Source organism: Rhea pennata, chromosome 21 (assembly GCF_028389875.1).
Source record: "Rhea pennata isolate bPtePen1 chromosome 21, bPtePen1.pri, whole genome shotgun sequence".
Taxonomy (NCBI): domain Eukaryota; kingdom Metazoa; phylum Chordata; class Aves; order Rheiformes; family Rheidae; genus Rhea; species Rhea pennata.
The window spans coordinates 3,043,725-3,067,626 of record NC_084683.1 but is presented as its reverse complement, the minus strand read 5'-3'; the positions used below and the strand labels follow the sequence as shown (position 1 = coordinate 3,067,626).

Here is a 23,902-nt window from a genome sequence, read left to right as displayed (position 1 = left end):
CAAGACCCCTGCCTTGCTCTCCCCTGCTCCTGCCAGGGCTCAGCTCCAGCTGAAGCTGCCTCCTGCAAGGCTTGGCCCTCTCCCAAGTCCTTCTTACAGCCCTGTGTCCCTGGCATCATGCACAACCAGAGGCATCAAATTCCACAAGCCTTCAGAATTTAGCTTTGTAGGTCATTTCCACTTGGCAGATTTTGGAAGGACATGACTTCTTTGGGGTGTCTGACATGGCGTTTTCATACACCACCTGCTTTGCCATCCCACTGCTGTTTGTGCTGGCATCTCGTTATTTATTTTATTTCCCTCACATACACACCCCACTTAGGCATTCTCAATCTTAGCATGCTGCTGGAGCAAAGGACAGGAACTGAGGTGTGTGAGGGGGGCATAGGTGGGGGAGACAGAGGGTGTTGAAAAAGTGCTGAAAGCTGGTATGTGAAAGTAGGGGACTAGTGAGATTTTTCTGCTGTCTTGCTATGTGAAAAAGCAGGAAATGGAGAGCAAGAAGAGAAAAGAAACTTCTGTCTTCCATAGCAGCTCTATGGAAAGGAGTGGGGACAGGATGCAAGGGGGCCACATTGGGGCCCCTCACCAGCAGGCAGAGGGGCAGGGGCTCATTGTAAAGGGGTTTTGGGTGCTGAAACAGGAAGAGCATCCCTCCTCCTCAGCTACAGAGGTGAGCCAAGGACAAGCAGCAAGTGAGATGGAGGACTGCTGGACCAACACCATCAGCCCAGGCAACAGTTCCTTGTTCCAAATGCTCCTGCAGCTCCCTGGGAGCCTTCTGGGGCTCCTGTTTGAGGAGGCACACAGAAAATCTGAACTGAAAAAATTGCTGTGGATCCCGGGCAAAATCCTTCCCGAGAAGCTTCTCTTGCTCGGGAGACTGTGTGGCAGCCAGGACTCCTTGGTCCTGGGGCTGGGGCTGCCCTGATGCCCAAGGCCCCTCTGGAGATGAAGGAATTTAACAGAAATGTTTGGGAAATAACTGGGGGAAGGGAGGGGATTGCTTTCCAGGAGGTGAGAGGAAATCTCTCTGCTCCCTGGCTGGGCCATCTCCATGGCAATGGCGTAGTGAGCCCCCACATGACATGAACTGAGGTCACAGCAGGATGTGCTGCATCACAGGGAGGTCTCCCTGGAGCCATGGGTGGGGGCCCTCACTTCCCTGCGAGGCCCAGGCGCTGCTGGGCACTGCTCACGCAATCCCCACCACTGTCCTTCGTAGTGGCTCTGTGGCAATGACAGGGGACAGGAGGCAACGGGGCTGTACTAGGAGCCTTTGTCGACATGCAGAGGAGCAGCAGCATGTTGGAAAGGAGTATTGGGTGATGAGATGGGAAGAGCGTCCCTCATCCTGGGCTTGAGAGGTGAGCTGAGGGCAAAGGGACAAGCGAGATGGAGGACTGCTGCAGGGATGCCATCAGCCAGGAATGCACTTGCTTGTTTCCAGTGCTTCTGTCGCTCTCCAGTGAGGATTGATATCGTTTGTATCCTTTTATGATTCTAACTTGGCAGAGCATATTTGAGGCTCAGAGATGCCATCTTGAGATGGCCACAGCCCCTGTCCTCCTGCAAAACAGGCTCCAGCCTCTGCACCCAAAAGGCAGCCTGTTTGGGAGAGCACTTTGTGAACAGGTGGAGGCAACACTGTCACCTTGTAAGACCTGGCTACCCCAAGGACTTTTCTCTGTGGGGTGCACTGCTGGGGTTACCCCAACATGGCCATCTCTCCTGATGCCCTTCGTGACCCCACACCTCCACTCCCTGGCACCAGCAGGCCCAGATCTGGTCTCCCCCTCACTGCCCTGTGCCCCCATGGGGCTCCTCAGCCCTCTGGAGTGCCCCCTCCAGGACCCCCTCCCAGCCCTGCCAGAGGCAGTGGGAGGGCTGCCAAGCCCTGGGGCTACCCTGGGGAAGGGGCTGGGGCCGGAGGGTCGAGAGGACACTGCCCTGCCCTGGGGGCACCAGCACATCACCTGCAGGCTCCGGCACCCTGGCCATTCCCAGGGCTCCATTGCCAGCACTAGGGCTGGCACCAGCACAGGCCCCAGGGCGACCCTCCAAGCCCAGCAGGGCCCCCAGGGCATAGGGCAGTGAGGAGCCCCACAGGGCCGCTGAGGCAGAGCGGCTGGGCCCGGGGCCCCGCACTGCCCGGGCACCTGGCGCCGGGCTGCCCCGAGGCCCCACCGCACCCCGCGCGGCTGCCCACAAGATGGCGCCGTCCCACGGGGTGAGGGGGCAGAGCTGTCTTCCAGGGCAGGAGGGTGCAGCGTTGCCACGGCATCGCCTGAGTGTGGCCCTCCTATTGCCTGTCCTGAGGAGAAGGGCAGGGATGGATTGGAATGATGGATGTGTCAGCCAATCAGAGTCCAGAGTGGGAAAAGGCCGAGAGAAGAGTAACAAAACTGTCACTCTTTTACAGTATGTGGATGACATTTTGATTGGAGCAGAATCAGAGCAAATATGTTTAGAGGCGACAGTGAGTCTGTTAAATTTTTTGGGACTTGCCGGGTATCGTGTTTCAAAGAAAAAGGCTCAGATTGCGAAGAAGGAAGACCAATATCTTGGTTTTAAAATATCAAAAGGACAACGTGCACTAGGAGCGGAAAGAAAAGAGGCTATATGCCGAATTGCAATACCCCGCACGGAAAGACAGCTGAGGGGATTCTTGGAAATGGCAGGATTCTGCCATATATGGATCCCTAATTTTGGGCTGATAACTAAACCTTTATATGCAGCCCTAAAGGGTCCAGGAGAATGGTTAGAGTGGACCCCAGAATGCCGTGCTAGTTTCGATGAAATAAAAAAGAAATTGATGGAAGCTCCAGCCTTGTGACTCCCAGATATGGCTAAACCCTTTCAATTGTATGTACATGAGTGACAGCAGGTGGCCTCAGGAGTAATGACCCAAACACTTGGGAGCTGGAAAAGACCAGTGGCTTATTTTTCTAAACAATTAGACGAAGTAGGTAAAGGATGGCCGTCCTGCCTCCGGGCTATAGCAGCCACCATCTTATTCATACAAGAGGCCCGCAAATTGACTCTGGGACAGCCCTTAACTGTTTTTGTACCACATGCAGTATCAGCAATTTTAAATCAAAAGGGGCATCATTGGATTTCCCCGAGCAGACTGGTAAAATACCATGCTGTCTTATTGGAACAAGGAGATACTACCTTAAAGGTGGTACCGACCTTAAACCCTGCTACTCTGCTACCTGGTGAAGAGCAAAAAGAGTCACAGCATGACTGTTTGGCCACTATAGAGCATGTATACTCTAGCCGGCCTGATTTAAAGGATGAACCTTTGCAGAACCCAGATGTGGAACTATATACAGATGGTAGCAGCTTTGTACAGAATGGAGAGAGAAAGGCTGGATATGCAGTGGTGACTCAATGGAAAGAAGTAGAAGCTAAACCATTGCCACAAAACACCTCAGCACAAAAGGCTCAAATCATTGCCCTTATCCGAGCCCTTGAAATCGGAAAGGGCCAAAGAGTAAATATATATACTGACTCAAAGTATGCTTTTGGGGTAGTTCACGCTCATGGAGCGATTTGGAAAGAATGAGGGCTCTTAAATTCTCAAGGAAGTAATATAAAGTATGGGCAAGAGATATTAAGATTGTTACAAGCAATAATGGAACCCAAAGAAGTAGCTATAATGCATTGCAAAGCCCACCAAAACGGAAATAGTGAAGTGGCACAAGGAAACAGGAGAGCAGATGCGGCAGCCAAAAAGGCAGCACTAGCAGGACAGGTGATTGGGGCTTTATTACCTAGTAGAAAAATACAAATGAGACCTCCTGAATATTCAGACAAAGAAAATCAATTGGCAGAAAGGCTAAAATGTACAAAAAATGGTGAAGGGTGGTGGGTCACCCCAAATGGACAAGTTTTAACTACAGCCAAAATGATGGAAGTGCTGCTCAAGAGACTGCATGAAGAAACTCGTATGGGAGCAGATGCTATGATAAGCAGCGTAAAAAGATATGCTGTGGGATCAAAGATGCTATCAAATGCTGACCTTATTGTAAAAAGATGCCCCACCTGTTGTGCAAATAACCTCAAAATTCAGAAGAAACCACCTATGGGAGAACTAAGAAGAGGATTAACCCCAGGGGAACACTGGCAGATAGATTTCTCTGAATTGCCTAAATGTGGTCGGTTTCAAGATTTACTTGTTTTGGTAGACACTTTTTCTGGTTGGCCAGAAGCCTTCCCATGCTCCACCAATTGTGCAAAAGAAGTAATTAAAATTTTACTAAAAGAGATAATTCCTCGATTTGGGATTCCTGAAGGTATATCTTCAGATAATGGACCTCATTTTATTTCAGAGGTGGTTCAAGGAACATCCAAATTTTTACAGATGAAATGGGAATTACACACTCCATGGAGACCCCAGTCTAGCGGTAAGGTAGAAAGAATGAACCAAACACTTAAAAGACGTATTTCAAAACTGTATCAGGAAAACCATCTTAAATGGGTAGATATATTACCAATGGCCTTGATGAGAATATGAATAACCCCAAGAATAAAAGAGGGAGTAAGCCCTTTTGAAATACTTTATGGGAAACCTTACCCAATTAATGAAATAGGGGGACGAAGTGATCAAATGCATGTAAGAGGGGAAGAAATGTTGAGAGAGTATTTATTGTCTTTGTCTCGGGTACTAACATCTTTACATAGGTACCTTAATCAATGTACTCCCCTTCCATTGGATTCCCCTGTGCATGACTTCAAGCCTGGGGATCTGGTTTATATTCGGACATGGAAGCAAGAACCACTAAGAGAAAAGTGGAAAGGACCTTACCTGCTGCTTCTGACAACTCATACTGCAGTAAAGGTGGAGGGAATAAGTCCCTGGACCCACTACTCCCGAATACAGAAGGCACCTTTGAATGATTCATGGACTCCACACCCACAAGATATCTCTCAAGATAAGAATACAGAAGTTACAAAAGTGATGAATTGCACTTGGAAAATTGAACTCTTTTATATGGAATTAGAGTGCTCTTAAGTGTTATTAGGTGTTATTTTGCATTCTGATAGCATTGTTAATAATAGGTAGAGCTGATTTATAATAATATTGATTTGTTTAATTTAATTTGTTTGCTATAGAGTTAAGATGGAAAATGAGGACACTATTAATTTTGTTATGCATGCTCATTGGTACAACTAACCTGACTTTGTAGCTTATACGGGCCTTCAGAAAAAGTGACTCAGATTACTGCTTGCTTATCTGTTCCCCAAATCTCCCGGATTACCCATGCCATGGGAAATACTTAGAATTAACTTAACATCCATGTAAGAATAACTGAAGTTAAATTTAAATGAGACTTGCTAGATAAGTGATATTAACAAGTCTCAAAGGGGGGAATTGTTAGAGAAATTCTGTGAGAAAAAGCTTGCAGATAGTTAACAAGACTCAAGGACAAGGGGGAGAGAAAAACAGTACTGCAAAGGATAACCAGCTCTGGCTAAAGAACCTTGATGAAACCACAGCGCTTTGAAGATTGCGAGGGGTAGTTAAGACAAAAACAGCAGAATAACCCAGAAGTGACCTTAGGTTCATTAAGGCTTATTAACATATTAAATTTCACACCCCTAAATGAATAATGAGATGAAAATGACATGATAACGATGTTACCGCCTCTTCTTCGCGTCCTATGCTAATTAACAAGAATGTGAAAGCGCAAGCGCAGAGCGATTACCTGAGGTAATGAAACTGTAACCAATAGAAAGATTTGTGTAAAATACTCCCTGAAAAGTGTGTATAAATCAAGAATGAGAGGGGGAGAAGGTGTGCTAGCTTTGTGGATTTACCACCTAGCACCCATCTCTGCGCAGAAATGAAATAAACAAATATCTCGACCCTGTGTGTCTGTTGGTTGCTTGCACACTGGGTAACAGAACCCAGATTTTGGGACAACAGTTTGGCGACCCAGATGGGACTTGCCAGAAGGCCTTGCCCGGATCATCTTGCCATTCCTGAGAGTGGACTGGATCGGATCGAGCTCCAGCGCGTACCGACCTGTTGATCAGGGAGTTCTCCGACCTCCCTCCGAAGTCGGGATGCTGAGAGACTCAAAGGTGCAACGCCAACCAGAGATATTTGTGCCAGGGCGAAAGGGGGGTGAATCTTTGGATTGGTGAGTATAAAATTTACTTACTTCTGTGGAAGATTATGTTGAATTAAGTCGCACGTAGACGCTTGGCAAGGCTTGCCTTAAATTGACCAGAGGGGTCAGAGCTGCGTGCGCACAAAGATATGGAAAAAAAGGTATTTCTAGGTAATAAGGTTGGTATTTCTAGGTAATTGACATGGGATCAAGCCAATCCATTATTCCTCCCTGTAGCCCTTTGGGTTGTATTTTGAAACACTGGAATATTTTTGGAGGAGATCGGATGACAAAAAAAAAGAATGAAAAGATGTTGTCATCAATGGTGGCCAATGTATAAGTTGGAATGTGATGAGCAATGGCCAAAAAATGGGACCTTGAATCATAATACTATATTACAGTTACTGCCGTTTTGTTGCCAGAAGGGGAAGTGGGATGAAATACCCTACGTGGAGGCTTTTGTGTCACTATATAAGGAACCAGAAATTCAAAGGGAATGTGAACTTACAAGTAAAGAGGAATCTGTAATGGTTGCAGTAGCAAAGAAGGAAAAGAACAGGTATTGTGCTAACAGAAAAATTCTGAATGGAGAGGAGCAGGAGGATCTACAACTACTGACAATGCCCCCCTCTTGTGGAAACGATTCCACCTCAGTTGAAGCATCGGCCCCCCCGCTAGAAAGCCAAGAGTCCAGCCCTGTTTCTGGCCGAACTAGGAGACAGAAACAACCTGTTATACAGGCTCCTTTGAGACAAGCAGTGGGACCAAAAGGGCTGCCAGTATTTGTACATGTTCCTTTTACAACCTCGGATTTACTAAACTGGAAGCAGTCTATTGGATCACGTAGGGAAAATCCTGAAAAGCTGCATCAACTTTTGGAGACTGTTATGATAACTCATAATCCTAACTGGGGAGATGTGCAGGCGCTGTTGAATACTTTCCTGACAGGAGGAGAAAGGAGGCTGGTAATTGATAAGGCAAAAGAAGAGGGTGAGAGAAGGGACAGAAAGGGGGATCCTGAGGTCTATTTACCCACCAGAAAGGATCCAGAGTGGGATCCAAATAGGAGCAGGGGTAGGGAGCTATTGAGGCAGTATCAACAGCTAATTTTATACGGGGTTCGGTACGGGGTTCCGAAACCAAAGAATGTATCAAAATTGAAGGAAGTAATGCAAGGGCCTGAAGAAAATCCCTCGGCCTTTTATGAAAGATTATGCGAAACAGCCAGAAAATGGACAGGCCTGGATCCAAATGAGGAAGCAAATCAAAGACTGTTTAATATGCTATTCATTGGCCAGTCAGCTCAGGATATTAGAAAGAAGCTACAGAAGGTAGATGGAGCTGGGGGAATGTCTATTTCACAGCTGATAGAAATAGCGTATAAGGTATAGAATAATCGAGATGAAAAGAGAACAAGAGAAACACAAAATCGAATGAAACTACAGGCTGCTATCCTGGCAGCTGTCCAGAGGAATGAATTCCAAGGCAGGGGCAGGGGAAACAGAAGAGGTAACAGAGGAGGAAGAGGTGGAAGGGGAGGGAGGCCGGGAGGAGGCCTCCCTAGACCTGCTTTGGGTCCAAATCAATGTGCAATTTGTAGACAGGAAGGGCACTGGAAAGATGAATGTCCAAATCGAAGAAGGATAACAAAGCTACAGAGCCCAGCAAACACCGACCTAATTATGTTAGAGGAGTCAGATATGGAATGAAGGGGACGGGGGGAGAAAATTAGAAATTCCTCAGCTGATCCCCTGGTTCCAGTAAAGCTGGGGAACGAAACTATAGATTTTTATTAGATAGTGGAGCCACTCATTCAGTGATAACTAGTTGTAAAGGACCCTTAAGTAAGACTACTACCACCATTGTTGGGGCTACAGGAAGGAAAGCTTTGATGCCCTTTTTGCAACCAACGGAGTATAGGATTGGAGGTACTAAATTGACTCATGAATTTCTCTCTATGCCAGTGTCCCCTCCCTTTATTAGGATGGGATTTACTATGCAAACTGAAAGCGCAGGTGACCTTTTCTGAGAGTTCCGTGCAGCTCCACATCCCTCCAGAATCGGCATGGAGAGCACAAATCTGCCTTTTGATGGGATCAGCTCCATTCGATAACAGTGCAAGTATCCATTCAAGTGTATTCGATGCGGTGATTCCCTTCGTTTGGGCCTCAACAAAGCCAAGTAAAGCAAAAAACGCGACTCCGGTCAAAATAGAGCTACAACCAGGAGCAAAACCAGTTAGGGTGCATCAGTACCCTATCAAGCTAGAAGCATGTAGAGAATTGGAACCCCTAATTAATGCCTTCTTCCAAAATGGCTTGCTTAGAAGGTGTTAGTCTGAATTCAATATATCAATCCTGCCAGTAAGGAAACCATGCTCCCAAGAATATCGACTGATCCAGGGCCTAAGGGCAGTGAACCAAATAACAAGAGATATCCATCCAACCGTGCCAAACCCATCTACTCTTTTAGCCTCGGTGCCTGAGACTAACAATTGTTTTACAGTACTAGGTTTAAAAGATGCTTTTTTCTGTATTCCTATAGAAGAACAAAGCCAGACAGTTTTCGCCTTTGAATGGGAAAGTCCCACTATGAGGAGGAAGGAGCAGTTTTGCTGGATGGTTCTTCCTCAAGGATTCAAGAACAGTCCTACCCTGTCTGGTGAGCTCTTGGCCAAAGAACTAGCCCAATGGCAGGAAGGTAACAAAGATGTCACTCTCTTACAGTATGTGGATGACATTTTGATTGGAGCAGATTCAGAAAATATGTTTAGAGGCGACAGTGAGTCTGTTAAATTTTTTGGGACTTGCAGGGTATTGTGTTTCAAAGAAAAAGGCTCAGCTTGCGAAGAAGGAACACTAATTTCTTGGTTTTAAAACATCGAAAATATCCACCTCGCCATCACAAACATCAGCTTGATGGCCTGCCAGGGGCCTCTCAGGGCCTCAGGCAGCAGCAACCTCACAACAGCAAAGAGCAGCCCTGCAACCAGCACTGCACGAGCAGGCACTGCTTCACAAGTCACCTCACAGGCACCAGCAGCAGCCAGCAGCCTGCCACTGACCGCTGACACACAAGGCACAAGGCACCTCACAAGCCTGCCTACAGCTCTGCCCTACAATGCAGGGTGCCACAAGGGCCCTCACAACCACCACCAGCACCAAGGGCCACAGCACTGGCAACGACAGCCTCAGGCACATGTCGCCTCAGCACCACACACAGCAGCCATGTGCCTAGCATTGCCCTCTTCGGAATGGCACTCACACACAACTCTAGCCGCTTCAGCACCACCAAGAGCACCCACGTGGCTCGCATTGACCTCGAGGGCCTCACGCAGAATGGACCTCACAAGCCTGCCCACAGCTTACCACAATCACGCACGGCTGCACGAGTCACCTCACAACTACCAACAGCATCCAGGGGCCTGGCCCAGGCCTCCAAAGCACACAGCAACAAGGCACCTCACAGGTCCCCACAGAGCACTGGCCTAGCAGACACTCTGCCACAAGCAGCCTCCCAGCAACTAGCAGCAGCAAGCGCCACAGCCTTGCCAATCAGAGCCTTGGGCACAACTCACCTCACAAGCACAAAGTGCAGCCAGGGGCCTAGCACTGACCGAGCACGCACTGCTCCACCAGTCACCTCACACAAACACTAACAGCAGCCACGTGCCTGCCACTGCCCACTAAGGCACACAGGCACAAAGCACCTCAGCACAAAGCCTGCTTACACCTCTGGCCTCTCAGCCACTGTGCCACAAGCGAGCAAAGAACCAGCCATGGCACCAACGGCCACAGCACTGCCGAGGAGGGCCTCCCACCAAAGTCGCCTCACAAGCCCAAAGAGCAGCTGCGGGCCCAGCATGGCCCTAGCATGCACTGCTGCACAGGTCACCTGGCAGCAACTGACGACAGCACCTGACAAGCACTGCACGCAAAGGCACCGCACCACAAGCCAGCTCCCAAGCACTAGCAGCGCCCAGGGCCTGACACCGGCCTCCAAGCGACTGAGGCCCAAGTCACCTCAGAGCCACAAACAGCAGACACGGCCCTGCCACCGGCCTGCACGCCGCTCAGCCACAAGGCATCTCACAAGCCTGACCGTTCCACTGGCCTATCACGCACGCAGGCACAAGGCACTTCCCAACCAGCACCACCACCAGTGGCCACAGCATCGGCCTGTCACGCACGCACGCACAAGCCACCTCACAGCCACCACCAGCAGCCTGCGCAGCAGCGCTCGCCTCAAGGACACTCCGGCACTATGCAATCAAGAGATGCAAAGAACAACAACTTCACCCCACTGGCCTAGCAGCCGCTGCTTCTCAGCTCACCGCACAACCACTAGCACCTGACAGGGGCCTGCTGTTCTAGTTAGATTCCCGGGGGCCAAACATCCGGTTTGGCAAGCCAGCACAAACTCTCTTTCACACACACAAACACTCTGCAGTAGCAAGCAGTTTATTAGGAGATACTTACAAACAGACTGACACAATGGTAATCTCGAGAAGGACCACCCCAATGCTTATCCCGATTGTCTGCATGGTGAGAGAGAGTCGGCAGGCACAATCTTTTCGGGCATCCCCGAGGAGGCAACGTGGTCCTCTGTTGTGTAGCAGCCTCTCCCTCCTCTGGAAAACTCCGGCATTTATGATTACTTGCGGTAGGTGGGAGTCCCGGCACCTGGGCCAACAAGTGTAGGGAGTCTAGCCCAACTCCGCCCTGGTTGCATCACCGGGCTATGATACTGCGCACGCGTGCAGATTTATTTCGAGGGCCACATTTTACTTTGGGGGTCGCTATTTCACTTTCTTCAGCTTCTGACCTTCATGTTGACTGCTTCTCATGGTGATTCTGGGGCTGGAAGCCACAGAATCTTTATGTGACTGACGACTCTTCTTTCTCACAAATTTCCAAGACCTTGTTAGTTACTTATTTGTATCCCGCATAACACAGCGGTATTGTTCTAGGCGCTAAAAAGTTACAGCACTAGACTATTCTCACCAAGTAGCAGGTAGTACAGATACAAAAGTTGCAACACGGACCATTCCCATCAAGTATCACGTAGTACGGATACACCTGCCACCGGCCTGCAAAGCAAACAGCCCAAACTCAAGTGCACGCTCCCAAACATCACACAACAGCCTCACACTGGCCTCTTATGCCCTAACACAGCAGCAACCTCACAACTCCGGAGAGCAGGCAGCATCCGAGCATTGCAGTGTCACGCACTGAGGCAAAAGGCACCTCACCATTGCAAACATCAGCTTGCCGGCCTGCCAGTGGCCTCTCAGGGCCTCAGGCAGCAGCAACCTCACAACAGCAAAGAGCAGCCCTGCAACCAGCACTGCACGAGCAGGCACTGCTTCACAAGTCACCTCACAGGCACCAGCAGCAGCCAGCGGACTGCCACTGACCGCTGACGCGCAAGGCACAAGGCACCTCACAAGCCTGCCTACAGCTCTGCCCTACAATGCAGGGTGCCACAAGGGCCCTCACAACCACCACCAGCGTCACCCCTTGGACTTCCACAGGCCTGTTTGAATATGGTACTCCCGCCTTAAAGGGCCGTTACTGGTTTTGTGGTCAGTATGCATATAAAATATTACCAGCAAATTGGTCAGGTACCTGTTATGTTGGGATAATCCATCTGTTGTTCTTCTTATTCCCTGGACCAGTGGGTGGAGGGTTGAGAGTAAGGCTCTATGAAGACCTGGGAAGATCAAAATGGTCACTTGATCAATCCATAATGGCTGGGGGTGACCAGACCTGGGATGAACATGAATGGCCCCCAGAGCAGATTATACAACATTATGGGCCAGCTATCTGGAATCCTAATGAACCTATAAGTGGGTCTGGAGCACCCATTTATAATTTAAATTGGATTATTCGATTACAGGCTGTCTTAGAAATCATTACCAATCAAGTGGCAAAAGCCCTTGACCTATTGGCTGACCAGGCCACTCAAATGCGAACTGCAGTATTGGAGCACCGCATGGTTCTTGACTATCTGTTAGCTGAAGAAAGCAGAGTGTGTGAGAAACTGAATGGGTCTAACTGTTGTCTTAAGCTTGATAATAATGGATAGGTAGTGAAGGAAGCCACTACTGCAATCTGAAAACTTGCACATGTTCTGGTGCAGACTTGGAAAGGATGGAATCTTGAGTTTGATTTATGGTCTTGGCTTCCAGGACCTAAGTTACTGTTTCATTTCCTATGTTGTCATGTTAACGACACTTCCTCGTTTAATACCCTGTATAGTTAAATTTCTTCAGAAAACAGTACAGGAGACATTAAGGTCTATGAACGTGGTCACAATCACCACTGGACAAGAGCAGAAAATATTATTACTAACACAGGATCCAGCCCTTGAAATTAAAGTTGTCTAGTAAGATTTATGGAATATGAAAATGCAAAAACAACAATAAAAGTAAGGGAGGGGGAAGGAGGGGGCATTTGTCAGAAGTAAGAGTATAAGTTGGGTTTTTTGCAGTAGAACCCTCCACCAGAATTGCTTAAGTTGAAGCAGTTACGCATGTTTGAAATGCGAAAAAGACCACAAGTGTAAAGAAAAGGGAAATCAGTACTGGAAAACTCCTCTAATCAAAAGGCTACGATGGCAAGGTTGTTTAAGTGAAGTGGTGGAAAAAAAGATTAAAATGCTAAAACAGGTGGTCCTGTAACAGATATGTTTGAGCAAGATAGCAGTCAGCAGAAATGCAAGATAAGATAATTCAAAGTAAAAAGGAGAAACTAAGACTTGGTCAAACAAATCTGTATATACGGGGCAAAGTAACAAGCATCAGGTGAAGTACTCAGCCGATGAGGAAATGGGAGGATCTTAGCATCGGGAAATACGGGATATAAGGTTCCTAAGGCTATGATGTATTGCCTCTGGGCAGTTCTGCTTGCAGAACCAGCCACGGCACCAACGGCCACAGCACTGCCAAGGAGGGCCTCACACCAAAGTCGCCTCACAAGCCCAAAGAGCAGCCGCGGGCCTAGCATGGCCCTAGCACACACTGCTGCACAAGTCACCTGGCAACAACTGACAACAGCACCTGACAAGCACTGCCCGCAAAGGCACTGCACCACAAGGGAGCTCCCAAGCACTAGCGGCACCCACGGCCTGACACCCAAGTGTCAGCCCAAGTGGCTTCAGCTTAGTGGCACAGACAGGGAAGCTAAGGTTGCTCTTTAGACCCTGCAGCAGACATTCAGCTCTTCTAGAGACCCCAAGCTCCAGCACCGCTCCCTCTGTGGGCAGCTGCAGCTGCTCCTGCTGCCTGCAGCGACATCCTTGACCCTAGGGGGACCTTGTCTTCAACTGCCCTTCTAGCACATAGCTGGAGAAGGCTTCCCACTCCCAGCAGAGCAATGATGCTCCAAGCAGAGCTTTGTCTCACCTTGTGCTAGGTTTAATCTAACACTCACCAACTCTGCAAGAGCTGAAATGGCAAAATGAGCTTCAGCATCTTTCTTCCCCCAATCCCCTCCTGGTTCACAGAGCATGATTTATTACAACCATGTCAGCTGCATGCACTGGAGGTGATTTCCTGACAGATCACTTCTTAATTTGGAGCTGAGTGAGCAGACAGCAAGGGACTGTGAAATTTAACATCAGAGAGCGCTGAATGCAGATTTCCAGATAGCAAGGCCTGCTCCAGCTGGTGCTGCACAGGGGGATCTTTCCATTGCGGGCATCCAAATACCCTGCTTGGCTCTGGGGGCAGACTGCTGCCAGCACAGAGCCACCTTCCCGGTGCTGTCCTGCATGGAAGCCTACTTGGTACCCTCAAAGATGCCTCCTGCTCCCCAGGCAGAGGAGAAGATTGTGCAGGATGAATGGATGTCCCTGTCCTGCTGTGCCCACATGTTGCTCAATGTGGCTGTCTCACAGCAGTGCTGTGCCATGCTGTGGCACGTCAGTGGTCACTGCAGTGTGAGTGACTCTCTCTTCTTACCTCCTGCAGCAGTAATTGTGATCTGGACTACAGTCTCTACTGGGATGACTTCCCATACCGGTGAGTGTGGCCTCCCAGGCCTGGGATGTGCTGATTGTGTGTGGGTTGGCAAATGATCTCAGCTCTGCTGACTGATAGCAGTGAGCTGGGTGTCCCAGGCTGGCAGCCCCAGGCATCCGTTCCCCACTTCTAGGAGAAGTTTAGCAGCACTGCCCTCTTCAAGGAACACCTGTACCCAGACTCCCGGGGCTGCATACCTTGAGGGTGGAGCAGCTGGGACAGGGACAGTGTGTTGCCTGCTCCAGCAAGGGGCAAGGCCAGGGTAGGCACTGTGACCTCCTGTAATGGAGGCGTACCTTTGCCTGGCACAATCCCTCACCCGTCGGTTTTGCCTGGACAAACAGAGCCAGAGATGTTAACCTGTCCTACTGCCATGCCTTTTAGGCCCTGCTCACACTGCTGTGGTTTTGTGCTCTTGTAGGGTATATGAGTACCGGAAGATCCCACCCCTCATTAACCGCATCCCTGTCAAGGCCAGACGAACTCAGTTTGGGGCAGGAGGCAAAAGTAGTCTAAGCCCCCAGCCTGGGACGAGGAGCAGCACCAGCTCCATGACAGGACGGACAAAGTGTAAGTGTTACGTGGCCTGGGTAGAAGGGAAGGAGCAAGGTGATAGTTCCATTAAGCCCTTGAGGATGCTGGAAGCATTTTGGTGATCACAGAGGTTGGGGATTTGCTCATGGAGGCAAGATTGTGGTATGGGGGGGGGGGGGAGAAACACAGTGACACAGACTCACAAAGTATCAGTTCCCCTGGTAGTTGCTAAGCCACAGAGGCCTAGGTTATGTTTCTTGATGCTTGACAGCAGTGCCTGTGCCTGAGTGAATTGCTCGGTGCTAACCTTGCTGCTGTGAGTCCCCTGCTCCAGCAGAGAAACAGCCCATCCTGGGCTGGCTGCCAGTCTGGGGGCTGTCTCCTGAAACCATTGCCACTGCCAAGAGACGCGATTGCCCTGGGAAGGCTGAAGGAGCCTGGTGGGAGGATGCTTTGGAGCATGCTGCCCCCGGATTGTGGATTTCCCTGGCTCTGCCTTTCCCTGTCTGGGACTCTAACAGCTCCTCTGCCCACACTGCCTGTAGTGTGGGCCGAAGAGCTGCATTCGATCAAAGGGGAGCTGAGTCAGATCAAGGCACAAGTGGACAGTCTGCTGGAAAGCCTGGACCGCATGGACCAGCGGAGAGACTGTCTCTCAGGTGAGGGGATGTTATACATGTCATACTTAATCATGATGGGGAGAATCCCAGCTGGCTCCAACATGCATGTGTCTGTACAGAGCTCATACAAGGCCAGCCTGCAGGTACAAGGAAGCCTGGATGCGAAAGTGTGAGCCTAACCCCAAGTAGGAGCTGCGAGGCAGTGCGAAGTTGAGGGGTGGGCACCATCTCTGCATGCAAGGGAGTGAGCTTGGCCTCCAGAGCCTGCTGGAAAATTCCCTGGGCCTCCCTCCTTCCTAGTAATGGGAAAGCTGACCACAGACTTTTGGCATCATGGAGTTTTACCCCCTGCCCTGCGAGGATAAGACTACTGTTCTGCTCAGGCACTCCAAGTTTTTGCAGTCTCTATCCCTGCAGGATCAAGGAGATCGAGAAGAAAAGGGTCGAAGTGGGTGCAGAGTTGCCATCCCCAGCAGGAGAGGGGCCACGGGAGCCCCAAGGGAAGGAGGGATCCGGAGCTGATGGGCACAGTGGCCTGCGCAACATCGACAGTGCAGAAGAGAGCACAGACACTGAGGAGACGGTAAGGCCAGGGCCAGCTTTTGTACTAGGAGGCAGGGTGCACCGTGGCCCTAGTTATCTCCTTTACCAAAACTTATCTCTACTTGAGCCCAGATCTCTCTGGCCTGGGGTTTGTGAGGGCTTGGTGGGCTTGGAGGATGATTCAGAACTGACCTACTGCACAACTCTGCATGATGAGGTGTAGGAGCAAGTGCTGTGTTGTGCTGATGTGCAGCCATAACCAGTGCCTAGATGCTGGAGGAGCCCTGAGAAGGGACTTCTTGGTTGTGGCCCTGCCACTGCCTGTATGGGCTCTGCTGGGATATGCCCGGAGTAGAAGAGATGCCTAATCAGTATGGCTGTCCCTGCCCCAGGGTTCTAGGGCACCTGAACTGCCCTGACGTGCTGTCTGGGGCTACAACTTTTGTAGGTTTGGGAAAGGCCCAAGGAAGGTGGTGATTTTTGCCCGTGCAGTTTATGGCCCTTTACCAGGCCTGCGGCCAGCCCTCCCCGTGCTGACTGCTGCCAGGACCACTCCTGCTCAGCCCAGACTGGCCCTTGCCAGCACGCCAGGTCCAGGGCACAGCTTTGGCTCCCAGGCCCTGTGCTCTGCAGCACTAGATCAAGCTGTGTTCCCAGGATATGTTTGTGCCCAGGGTCCTTAGGAACACGGAGACAGAGCTGGCCCCTTTCCGGAGCCCTGAACCAGCATGGCCACAGGAACTCCTGCCTCGCAGCAATGGTGATCAAGAGAGCCAGGCAGGGCAAACGAGCAGACAGCCCCTGCCCCATACCTGTGCATCATGCAGCTAACAGCTGTGAGTGTCTTACTCCAGCAGTGCAGGGGTTAGCCCAAGGTGCAAAAACCATCAGAGTGCAAATATCCTTTATCAAAGCTGTTCAATGCAACAAGCACCTGCAGCTGCTTCTCACATGTGCCTCCTCTGAGCTTTGAGTCAGAGGTAGCCATCTGCCAGGGGGCTGTACTTTCCCATGTAATCACACAGTCCTGTGGGGCTGTGGGATCCCAGCTCCTGCGATGATGTGCAGTGTTGGCAGCATTTGCTCTGTGTCATTTGGACTCAGCACCTTCAGCTCTCTTTGCCCCAGCAGTGCAGGATCTTGTGGTGACCAACAGGCTGGTGACAATGGGAGTGGAGATAACCACTTGTGGCTCTCTCAGTACCTGCAAAGATACTGCAGCCAGAAGGAGGATGGGGAAGCAGGGACTGTGGCCAGGCTAGGGCTAGGGAGCCGCCCGCTCTGTTGGGACACTTCTCTGGTGGCTCCCTGTCAAGAGGAGTGGAAGCGGTGTCCAGAGAAAACAGTGGTGGCCTGTGGCCAGCTGTGACAAGGAGGCTGGAATTAGTCAGTCCTAAAAATACCCCCTGCTCTCTGATCACCTCATACAAGCCATGCCTGAGTGGGCAGACCTGCCTTTATCCACCTGAGGCGGAAATGGACTCATGAGTTGGAGGGTGCCACTGGTCTCTGGGCATGTGGTGGCACAGGCATCCATTTCCCCAGGGCGGGCTGCCTTGGGATGCCCCTGGATGCCAGTGCAGGCTGCTACGCCCCTCACGCTGCTACCCTGAGGGCACACAGCAGCATGCACTGTTGCCTGGCCAGCTCACTGCAGAGCCCTATCTGGCTGCAGCTGTGATGCTGGCAAAGCCTAGCCTGACTTGTCAGCTGGGCACAGTGATGATCTGCAGCTCTTGTGCCCTGTGCAATACAGAGAGAACAGCTTGAGGCTGCTTTGGCACTGAGACTGTTAGGAGTGACTCCAGGCTCCCTCCCTTGTCTCTGAGGCAGAACAGGCACGTATGCACAGGCCATGGTGCTGCTGCGCACTGTGCTGGGCAGGGTGATGTGTCTGGTCCTGCTGACAGGGCCAGAGGGCTCCTCATGGAAAGGCCGTGCTGTATGTTTTTTCTTGCAGATGAAAAATCACACATCAGACCTCGAGGGGAGTCAGTAAATGGACTGGGATACCGTGGCGTTCCTGGTGGGCCAGCAGTTCCTGTCTCGTGTTCGTCTTTCTTTTGAGGCCTACACCTAGTGCCACACATGATGTGAAGTACCCACTCTCAGCACTCAGACTAGCATGGGCATCCCCTGCCACTGTTGCCAGCAGCCCCATGTCCCGCTCCTGCGAGACTTTGGCCTGCTGTGGTAAGAGAAACCTTTGTGTTTGCGCTTTTTCTCCCCCTCCTTTCTGTTTTTAGACTAGGGATAAATAAATGTGTGTGGAGGGAGGGAGGGTTAGAGGGTAGAAGCAGAAAGAATCATGTCCCAAAGGAACATCAGTGTTGAGCAGAAATCTAGGCCACCTTGTGAGCAAGGGTCCACCCTCTTCTCTCACTGTGCTGCCAAGGGAGCAAGGAGGCCCTGGAGCTTGGTGCAGCACACTGTATCACAAAGGACCCAGCACCATTAGCTCTCCCCATGCCAGGCACTGCACCAACGCCTCTGTGTGCTACACAGTTCACATGTCAACTTCCTGTGCCCTGAAAGCATGTCTGCCAGCCTGCCCTTCCCACAGCCCTTGTCTGCGCACTTTGAGCCCCACAGGGAACTTGTGCCAGCCATGGCACTGTGTGGCCTCTCAGAAAGTGTGGCCTCTCAGAAAGTTCAGCGAGTGCCAGTACAGCAGGCCAAGGCGCTCAGAGCTGCATGGCATCATGTCATGACAACCCCTGTGCGGTCGTCCTTCTGCTGTACCATCAGAGGCTGTGCAGATGAGTACCGCCCTGAGGTGGCTCCAGGGGGCCTTCACAGCAAGGGCTGAGTGTTTCCGGAGAGGGAGCTGGGTCTGCGCACTGAGCTCAGCCTCAGCGCTGGCAGACGAATGCAGAAGGCTGGTGTAAGCTATAGTTTTCCACCCGTGTCACTGGCATCACAAAACAGGGCAAAGTTGCAGCTCTATCTCTTCTGGGAGGTGACAAGTTGGAAATACCCCTCATTGCTTATGGGAGGCCCAGTCATCAGGAACTGCACATGGAAGGGGCCTTTGCAGCCCGTCCTGTTTGGTCTGGCAGCTCCCTGCAGTTCGACGCCAGCAGCCTAGTGCGGTGTAGTGCAAGCCCAATTGCTGCCAGTCACCCACACTCACAAATGGGTCGTCTTTGTTGGTCACTCCTTGACTGTTCTCTGCTGTGCTACCCGGCAGCATTTGCAGTCACCAGGACTCCCACTGAGCAGCTTTGTCATCATTAATGGGAGGTGTTTGCTTTGCCATCAGGCACATTTCGGCTGTGTAGACAGTGGCAGGAGAGTGCTTTGGGACTTATCTTCAGGCAAGGGACTCGTAGTCCCTTTCATTTTCCATGTTCTGCAGAGTTGTATCTTATTTCAGTGTCTCTCATTTCTAGATCGTCCTTCTCTTGCTGGTAGGAAATTGTTCTGTATTTCTAATTTGCCTTGGTAAAAGAGTGTATTGTGTTGGAAGGAAAACAAAATAAAATTTGTATTTCTTTTCTCTGGTTATTTGAGTCTGTACTTTTTAACAAGCTTAAATGCACCTGCTTTTCTGCATCCATGAGAGAATGACTTTGCCAAGCAGCTGCCACACACAGTCCTAGGATATACTGTGCAGTATATACTGGCTACTTCCTTGGAAAGGTGCTAGCTGCCTCTCCACAATGCCATGTGGCAGAAGTGGCGTTAAAGAGAGCAGGCCTCTGAGTCCTCCATGGATGCACATGTGCACTGGGGGCTGCTCAAGGAAGCAAAGGTTTCTTGAGCTGGATCCACGTTGTCTCAGGCAGGTGGAAGGTGTGAGAGGTGCCATTGCAGCTCCTGGGTGCATGTGATTAAAACTGAAATCTTAACACTTTCTACGGGCGTACAGTCAGTGACAGGCATGTGGCAGACTTAAATTGACCAGCCTAGCTGTGCAACTGGTGCTGGGCCTGGCCCAAGTGCAGGAGTGTCTGAACACTACACTTTGTGTGGTTTCTACCTCCAGCTCCCCAGTCGAGCCCAAGCCTCCCATGGACCTGTGGGAAGGAAACACTGACAGCAAGAAGAGCCGCGCAGCTGACCCACAGCTCAGCATGGGCTCCTGTGACTTCACGGTTTTAGGAGGAAGAGGATTAAGGCACCCTCCTGGCCTACAACTGAGTGCTTTTCATGCTGCCTGATTAAAAGTAGCTGCAGCATTTATCACTCCCAGGACCAAGCATGGTGTGAAGCTGCCTTGGGCTTTGGCTGTCCTGTAACCCTAGGCTGGTACCAGCCTGGTTTCTCTTAGGCTCTATGTTACTGCTATCCATCGCCCCCCACTCTGAGACTGTACTAGTTATCCCCAGTCCACAAGGTAATTTGCTCGGCTGTGGGATTGTAAGCAGCTGCTTTGTCCGTAGATGAGCATCCACTGCAGTGCTCCCAGTTCCGCTCCCATTCACCTGCCCAGAGCTCACCGCAGCGATGGTGCAGTGTGGGCATCGGTGTGACAAGCCAGCCCTGCTGAGTCACAAGACCAAGCACAGCTTGGCTTTTTTGTGTGAACATGAAGTTGGCGTTCTCAGTGGAAACACATTAGTCACCGTCTTCGCCCAGGATACTCCTTCTCAATGGGCTGGGGCAAGCCTCAGTGTCCTAAGGCTGGAGCAGCATGACGCAGTCGGCCTCACAGGACCAGCTCCACTCCATCCCCAGTAACAACTCAAAGCTCAGAGTCTGGCAAGTCAGCGCCCATCTGCCTCTGTACCTCCCTGCTACCATTGCCCGCAAGATTCTGCCTTGCATCAGCCCAAGCATCTGACAGCACAATGCACAAGAAAAGTTGTTCCTGGGCTACGCACAGCCCTGCTTGGCCTCAGTGCTGCTCTCTCCTTGTGACAACCCAGGGCCGGGGCACCTCCTTGGTTCATGGGACAGCTCAGCACAACACAACCAGGAGGGAGTCAAGTGTGACTCCTGCTACTTGTTTTCCAAAAACAGTTTGGGGTTTGATGGGGGAAAAAAGGGCCACTTGAGTGAGCTGTGCTCCTGGCAGAGAAACAACCTCCATGCAGCGCCTGGCCCAGGCCACTTCTGGGCTCAGTGGTAAGGGCAGCCCTGATCTCAGGTCTTGCCTGCATCAGGAACAGAGGTAGACTACACTGGGCAAAATTTGCTGCTGTAGTTGCCACTTCTAACACCAAGTTGCACATAACCAGGAGCCAACAGAGGAAAGTCCAAGTGTGTGCGCAGAGCCCCCTCTTTGTGAAGGACTGAGCCTGCTGCTTGGCAGTCAGTTGGACAAGTAGCCACGGACTAGCGGTGCCAGACAAATGAGCACATCCTTCAGTGTCTCGCTGGCAGACCCAAGCAGGCCAAAGACTCATCAGAAAAGCTGGGTTTATTATATATATTAAAAAAAACAAAAAACAAAAAACAGCCAAAACATGTCTCTCCACCACCCCGAAGCACTGTCCAGGCAAGTCTCTGTAAAATCCAAGCGATGCACATGCTGTAGTGACAGATGGTTCCTGCCAGGGCTGCTCGAGTCCTGTTGTGTGGATGGTTGTGGTGGGGTGTTGGTAATGGACAGGCTGGACATAGCAGTCTCATCCTTGGCACCAGGGCCACCTCCAGGCTTTGGGCCTTGGTGAGTCCAGGGGTGGCCTAGTAGACTCTGGTGGGCTCCAGCAGCATGGGTGGCTGACTGGGGGGCTCCAGCAGGTGCGAAGATGCTCTTGGGGGCATCCAGTGGTTAAAACAGCTGATCTCAGCAGTGTGGCCAGTCCCTTGGGGGAGGAGGGGTCCAGTGGTGTGGAGGGGTGGGGGGCACAGGCAGGCTCTGGCAGCTGAGGTGATATGGGGTCCACTCCGCAGCAGCTCAGGCAGTGTGTGTGGGGGGGGGCTGCTTTTGGGGGGCTTAGGTGGTGTGAAGGCCGCTCGAGGTTGGGGGGGCCTCTAGCAATATGGACAGGCTGCTCAGGCAGGAGCTGGGGTGCTCTAGGAGGTCTGCGGTGCTGCGAGAGGCTGCTCGGGAAGGCTCTGGGGGTCTCTGGCAGTGCAGACGGCTGCTCAGCTGGGCTCCAGCGGGCTCGGGCAGTGGGGGGCTGCTCCAGAGAGGCCTCTGGCAGTGCAGGGGGACAAATCCGGGGGCTCTAGCAGTACGAGGCCGCTCTGCTGGCCTCTGGGGCCTGCGGCAGTGGAGGGGGCCCTTCAGGCAAGCTCAGGCAGTGGAGGGGGTGGCACGGCGCCAGGCAGCGTGCAGAAGGCTCTGCAGCAGCACGGGGTAGAGGCAGTGGCAGCCATGGATGCCGAGGCGCAGGGCCTGGGCCCAGCTGTCAGGGGGGCCGCCCTGGCCACAGCCCAGCAACCCCCACGCTTGGTTGAGGGAGGGCAGTAGGGCCACGGTGAGGAGGGCGGTGGCGCTCCTCAGCCTCACTAGGCTGCAAGAGCCAGCAGGCGGCGGCGGCACCGGGCGGCCGGCACAGGCCACAGCCCACCGCCAGCTCGTACATCTCCACGCCGGCATTGGTGAGCGCCAGCGCAGCGGCGCTGACGGTGGTGGCCAGGGCGGAGCCGCTGTCCTGCAGCAGCAGCGCGCTGATGGTGAGGCACGCGCGTGGGTAACGCGTCAGCTGCACCGCTGGCTCCAGCACCTCACGCAGTGCCGCTGCCATCGCCTCGTGCTCCGCCGCTACCTCGCGCGCTGCCGCCTGCCTCCCACACCCGGCGAAGGGTGCGCGCCGGAACTCACACACCAACCGCCTCGCCGCTGCAGCGCCGCCCGGCTCTGCTGCCGCGGCCACCTCGCGCGGGCCCCAGGCAGCGCACAGCACCTTGGTGCCACTCGCCAGCTCCACGTAGGCCGAGCCCTCGGCTTGGCTCAGCAGCCCCATGTGCATGAACAGCGGACGCAAGGCGCACGGTCCCGCACCTCCTCCTCCTCTTCCTTTTCCTCCTCCTCCTCCTCGGCTGCCGCTGCTGCCCACACCTCCAGCGGCTGCGACTCCTCAGGGCCCTGCAGGCGGCGGTGATCCAGCGGCATCCTCTGGCCAGCCGCCCTGTGAGGAAAGCAGGGAAAGAGGGAGGGAGGGAGGGAGAAGCCCGGCCCGGCCCAGCCCGCTCCCCCAAGCACAGCCAGCGGTGCACGCGGCGGGCGGCCTTTATTAGCCGAGTTGAACCTCCCCCTAGTGCCCCCATCCTCACCTCACTAAGATCTGCAATCTCCTTCTGCACATCCTTGTTGGGAGCTCTCTGCACTTTCACTTTGGCATCCAGGTCAGACAGCAATTTCTTGAGGCTGTCTACTTTCCTGAGGGCCTAGCAGAATAAAATTCAAGTTATGTTTTGCAGAGAGAGTTACCAAGCTGACCTCTGCCCAGAACCATATGCTGCAGTTCCAGACACGGAGACTCCTTGCCATTCCCACACTCAACGGAGAGCACAGTACCAAGCCCGAATAAATTCTGACACTTACGCCCCCAAGAGGACTTTAGATCTGCAGCCTATCCTGCAAATCAATGTGAGCTCGCCCTGCAGCCACCTCTGGGATCCACCCTATGCCCTTCTGCCCCACTAACACGGCAGCTAGAGCTTACACTCCTCCAGCTCTCTCCTCCCGCTATGTCACACACAGAGACTTTCAGCACAACCTTCACTGACAGCAACATCCTTTTCTGTGACTGGGCTGGTGGAGTTCAAGCCAGGAGTCCTTTACGTACTCATAACGATACCCTGTGGCGCTGAGTTATCGCAGTAGAAATACTGGCCAAACTTGACTGAAAGGAACCTCGGTAGAGGGTTACCATGTGTGTGTGCATGCTCCAGTGATTTCCTGCAGTGTACAGGTTTCACAGAAGATTATGTCCTGCCTCTCCCTTACCTTTCGAGCTTCAGCACTGGTGACTGCAACTATCCTCCAGATGCCTTTAGCAATTGCTTCTTCTGACACAATCACAGCATCCAGCTGCTTGCTGGGACTGGCAGGGTTGCATCTGTGGTCCCAAGGAGCCACAATAAGCCTCTTCCCGTAGTATCAGTATCATGAGGACTATTGTGTCAAGACCACCTGGCACAATGTGAGAAGGATGTCCTTCCCA

The 23,902-nt window shown here is 52.0% G+C and overlaps 2 protein-coding genes across 2 annotated transcripts in view; one reads left to right on the top strand and one right to left on the bottom strand.

The window, feature by feature from the left end:
- Positions 1–17,838, top strand: part of LOC134149710 (heterogeneous nuclear ribonucleoprotein C-like 2) — a 51,311-nt gene extending 33,473 nt beyond the window's left edge. The window contains exons 6-11 of the mRNA XM_062592923.1: positions 12,018–12,130; positions 14,092–14,142; positions 14,564–14,712; positions 15,222–15,345; positions 15,714–15,879; positions 17,800–17,838. Of these exons, the coding sequence (XP_062448907.1) occupies positions 12,018–12,130; positions 14,092–14,142; positions 14,564–14,712; positions 15,222–15,345; positions 15,714–15,879; positions 17,800–17,838 (642 nt within the window). The remainder of the gene's footprint in view (positions 1–12,017; positions 12,131–14,091; positions 14,143–14,563; positions 14,713–15,221; positions 15,346–15,713; positions 15,880–17,799) is intronic.
- Positions 17,839–22,026: 4,188 nt separating this feature from the next.
- On the bottom strand, positions 22,027–22,848 carry LOC134149709 (exosome complex component MTR3-like). The gene is given in 3 exon segments (XM_062592922.1): positions 22,027–22,222; positions 22,224–22,731; positions 22,734–22,848. Coding segments are annotated over 3 exon segments (819 nt in total).
- Between the last annotated feature and the right edge of the window lie 1,054 nt (positions 22,849–23,902).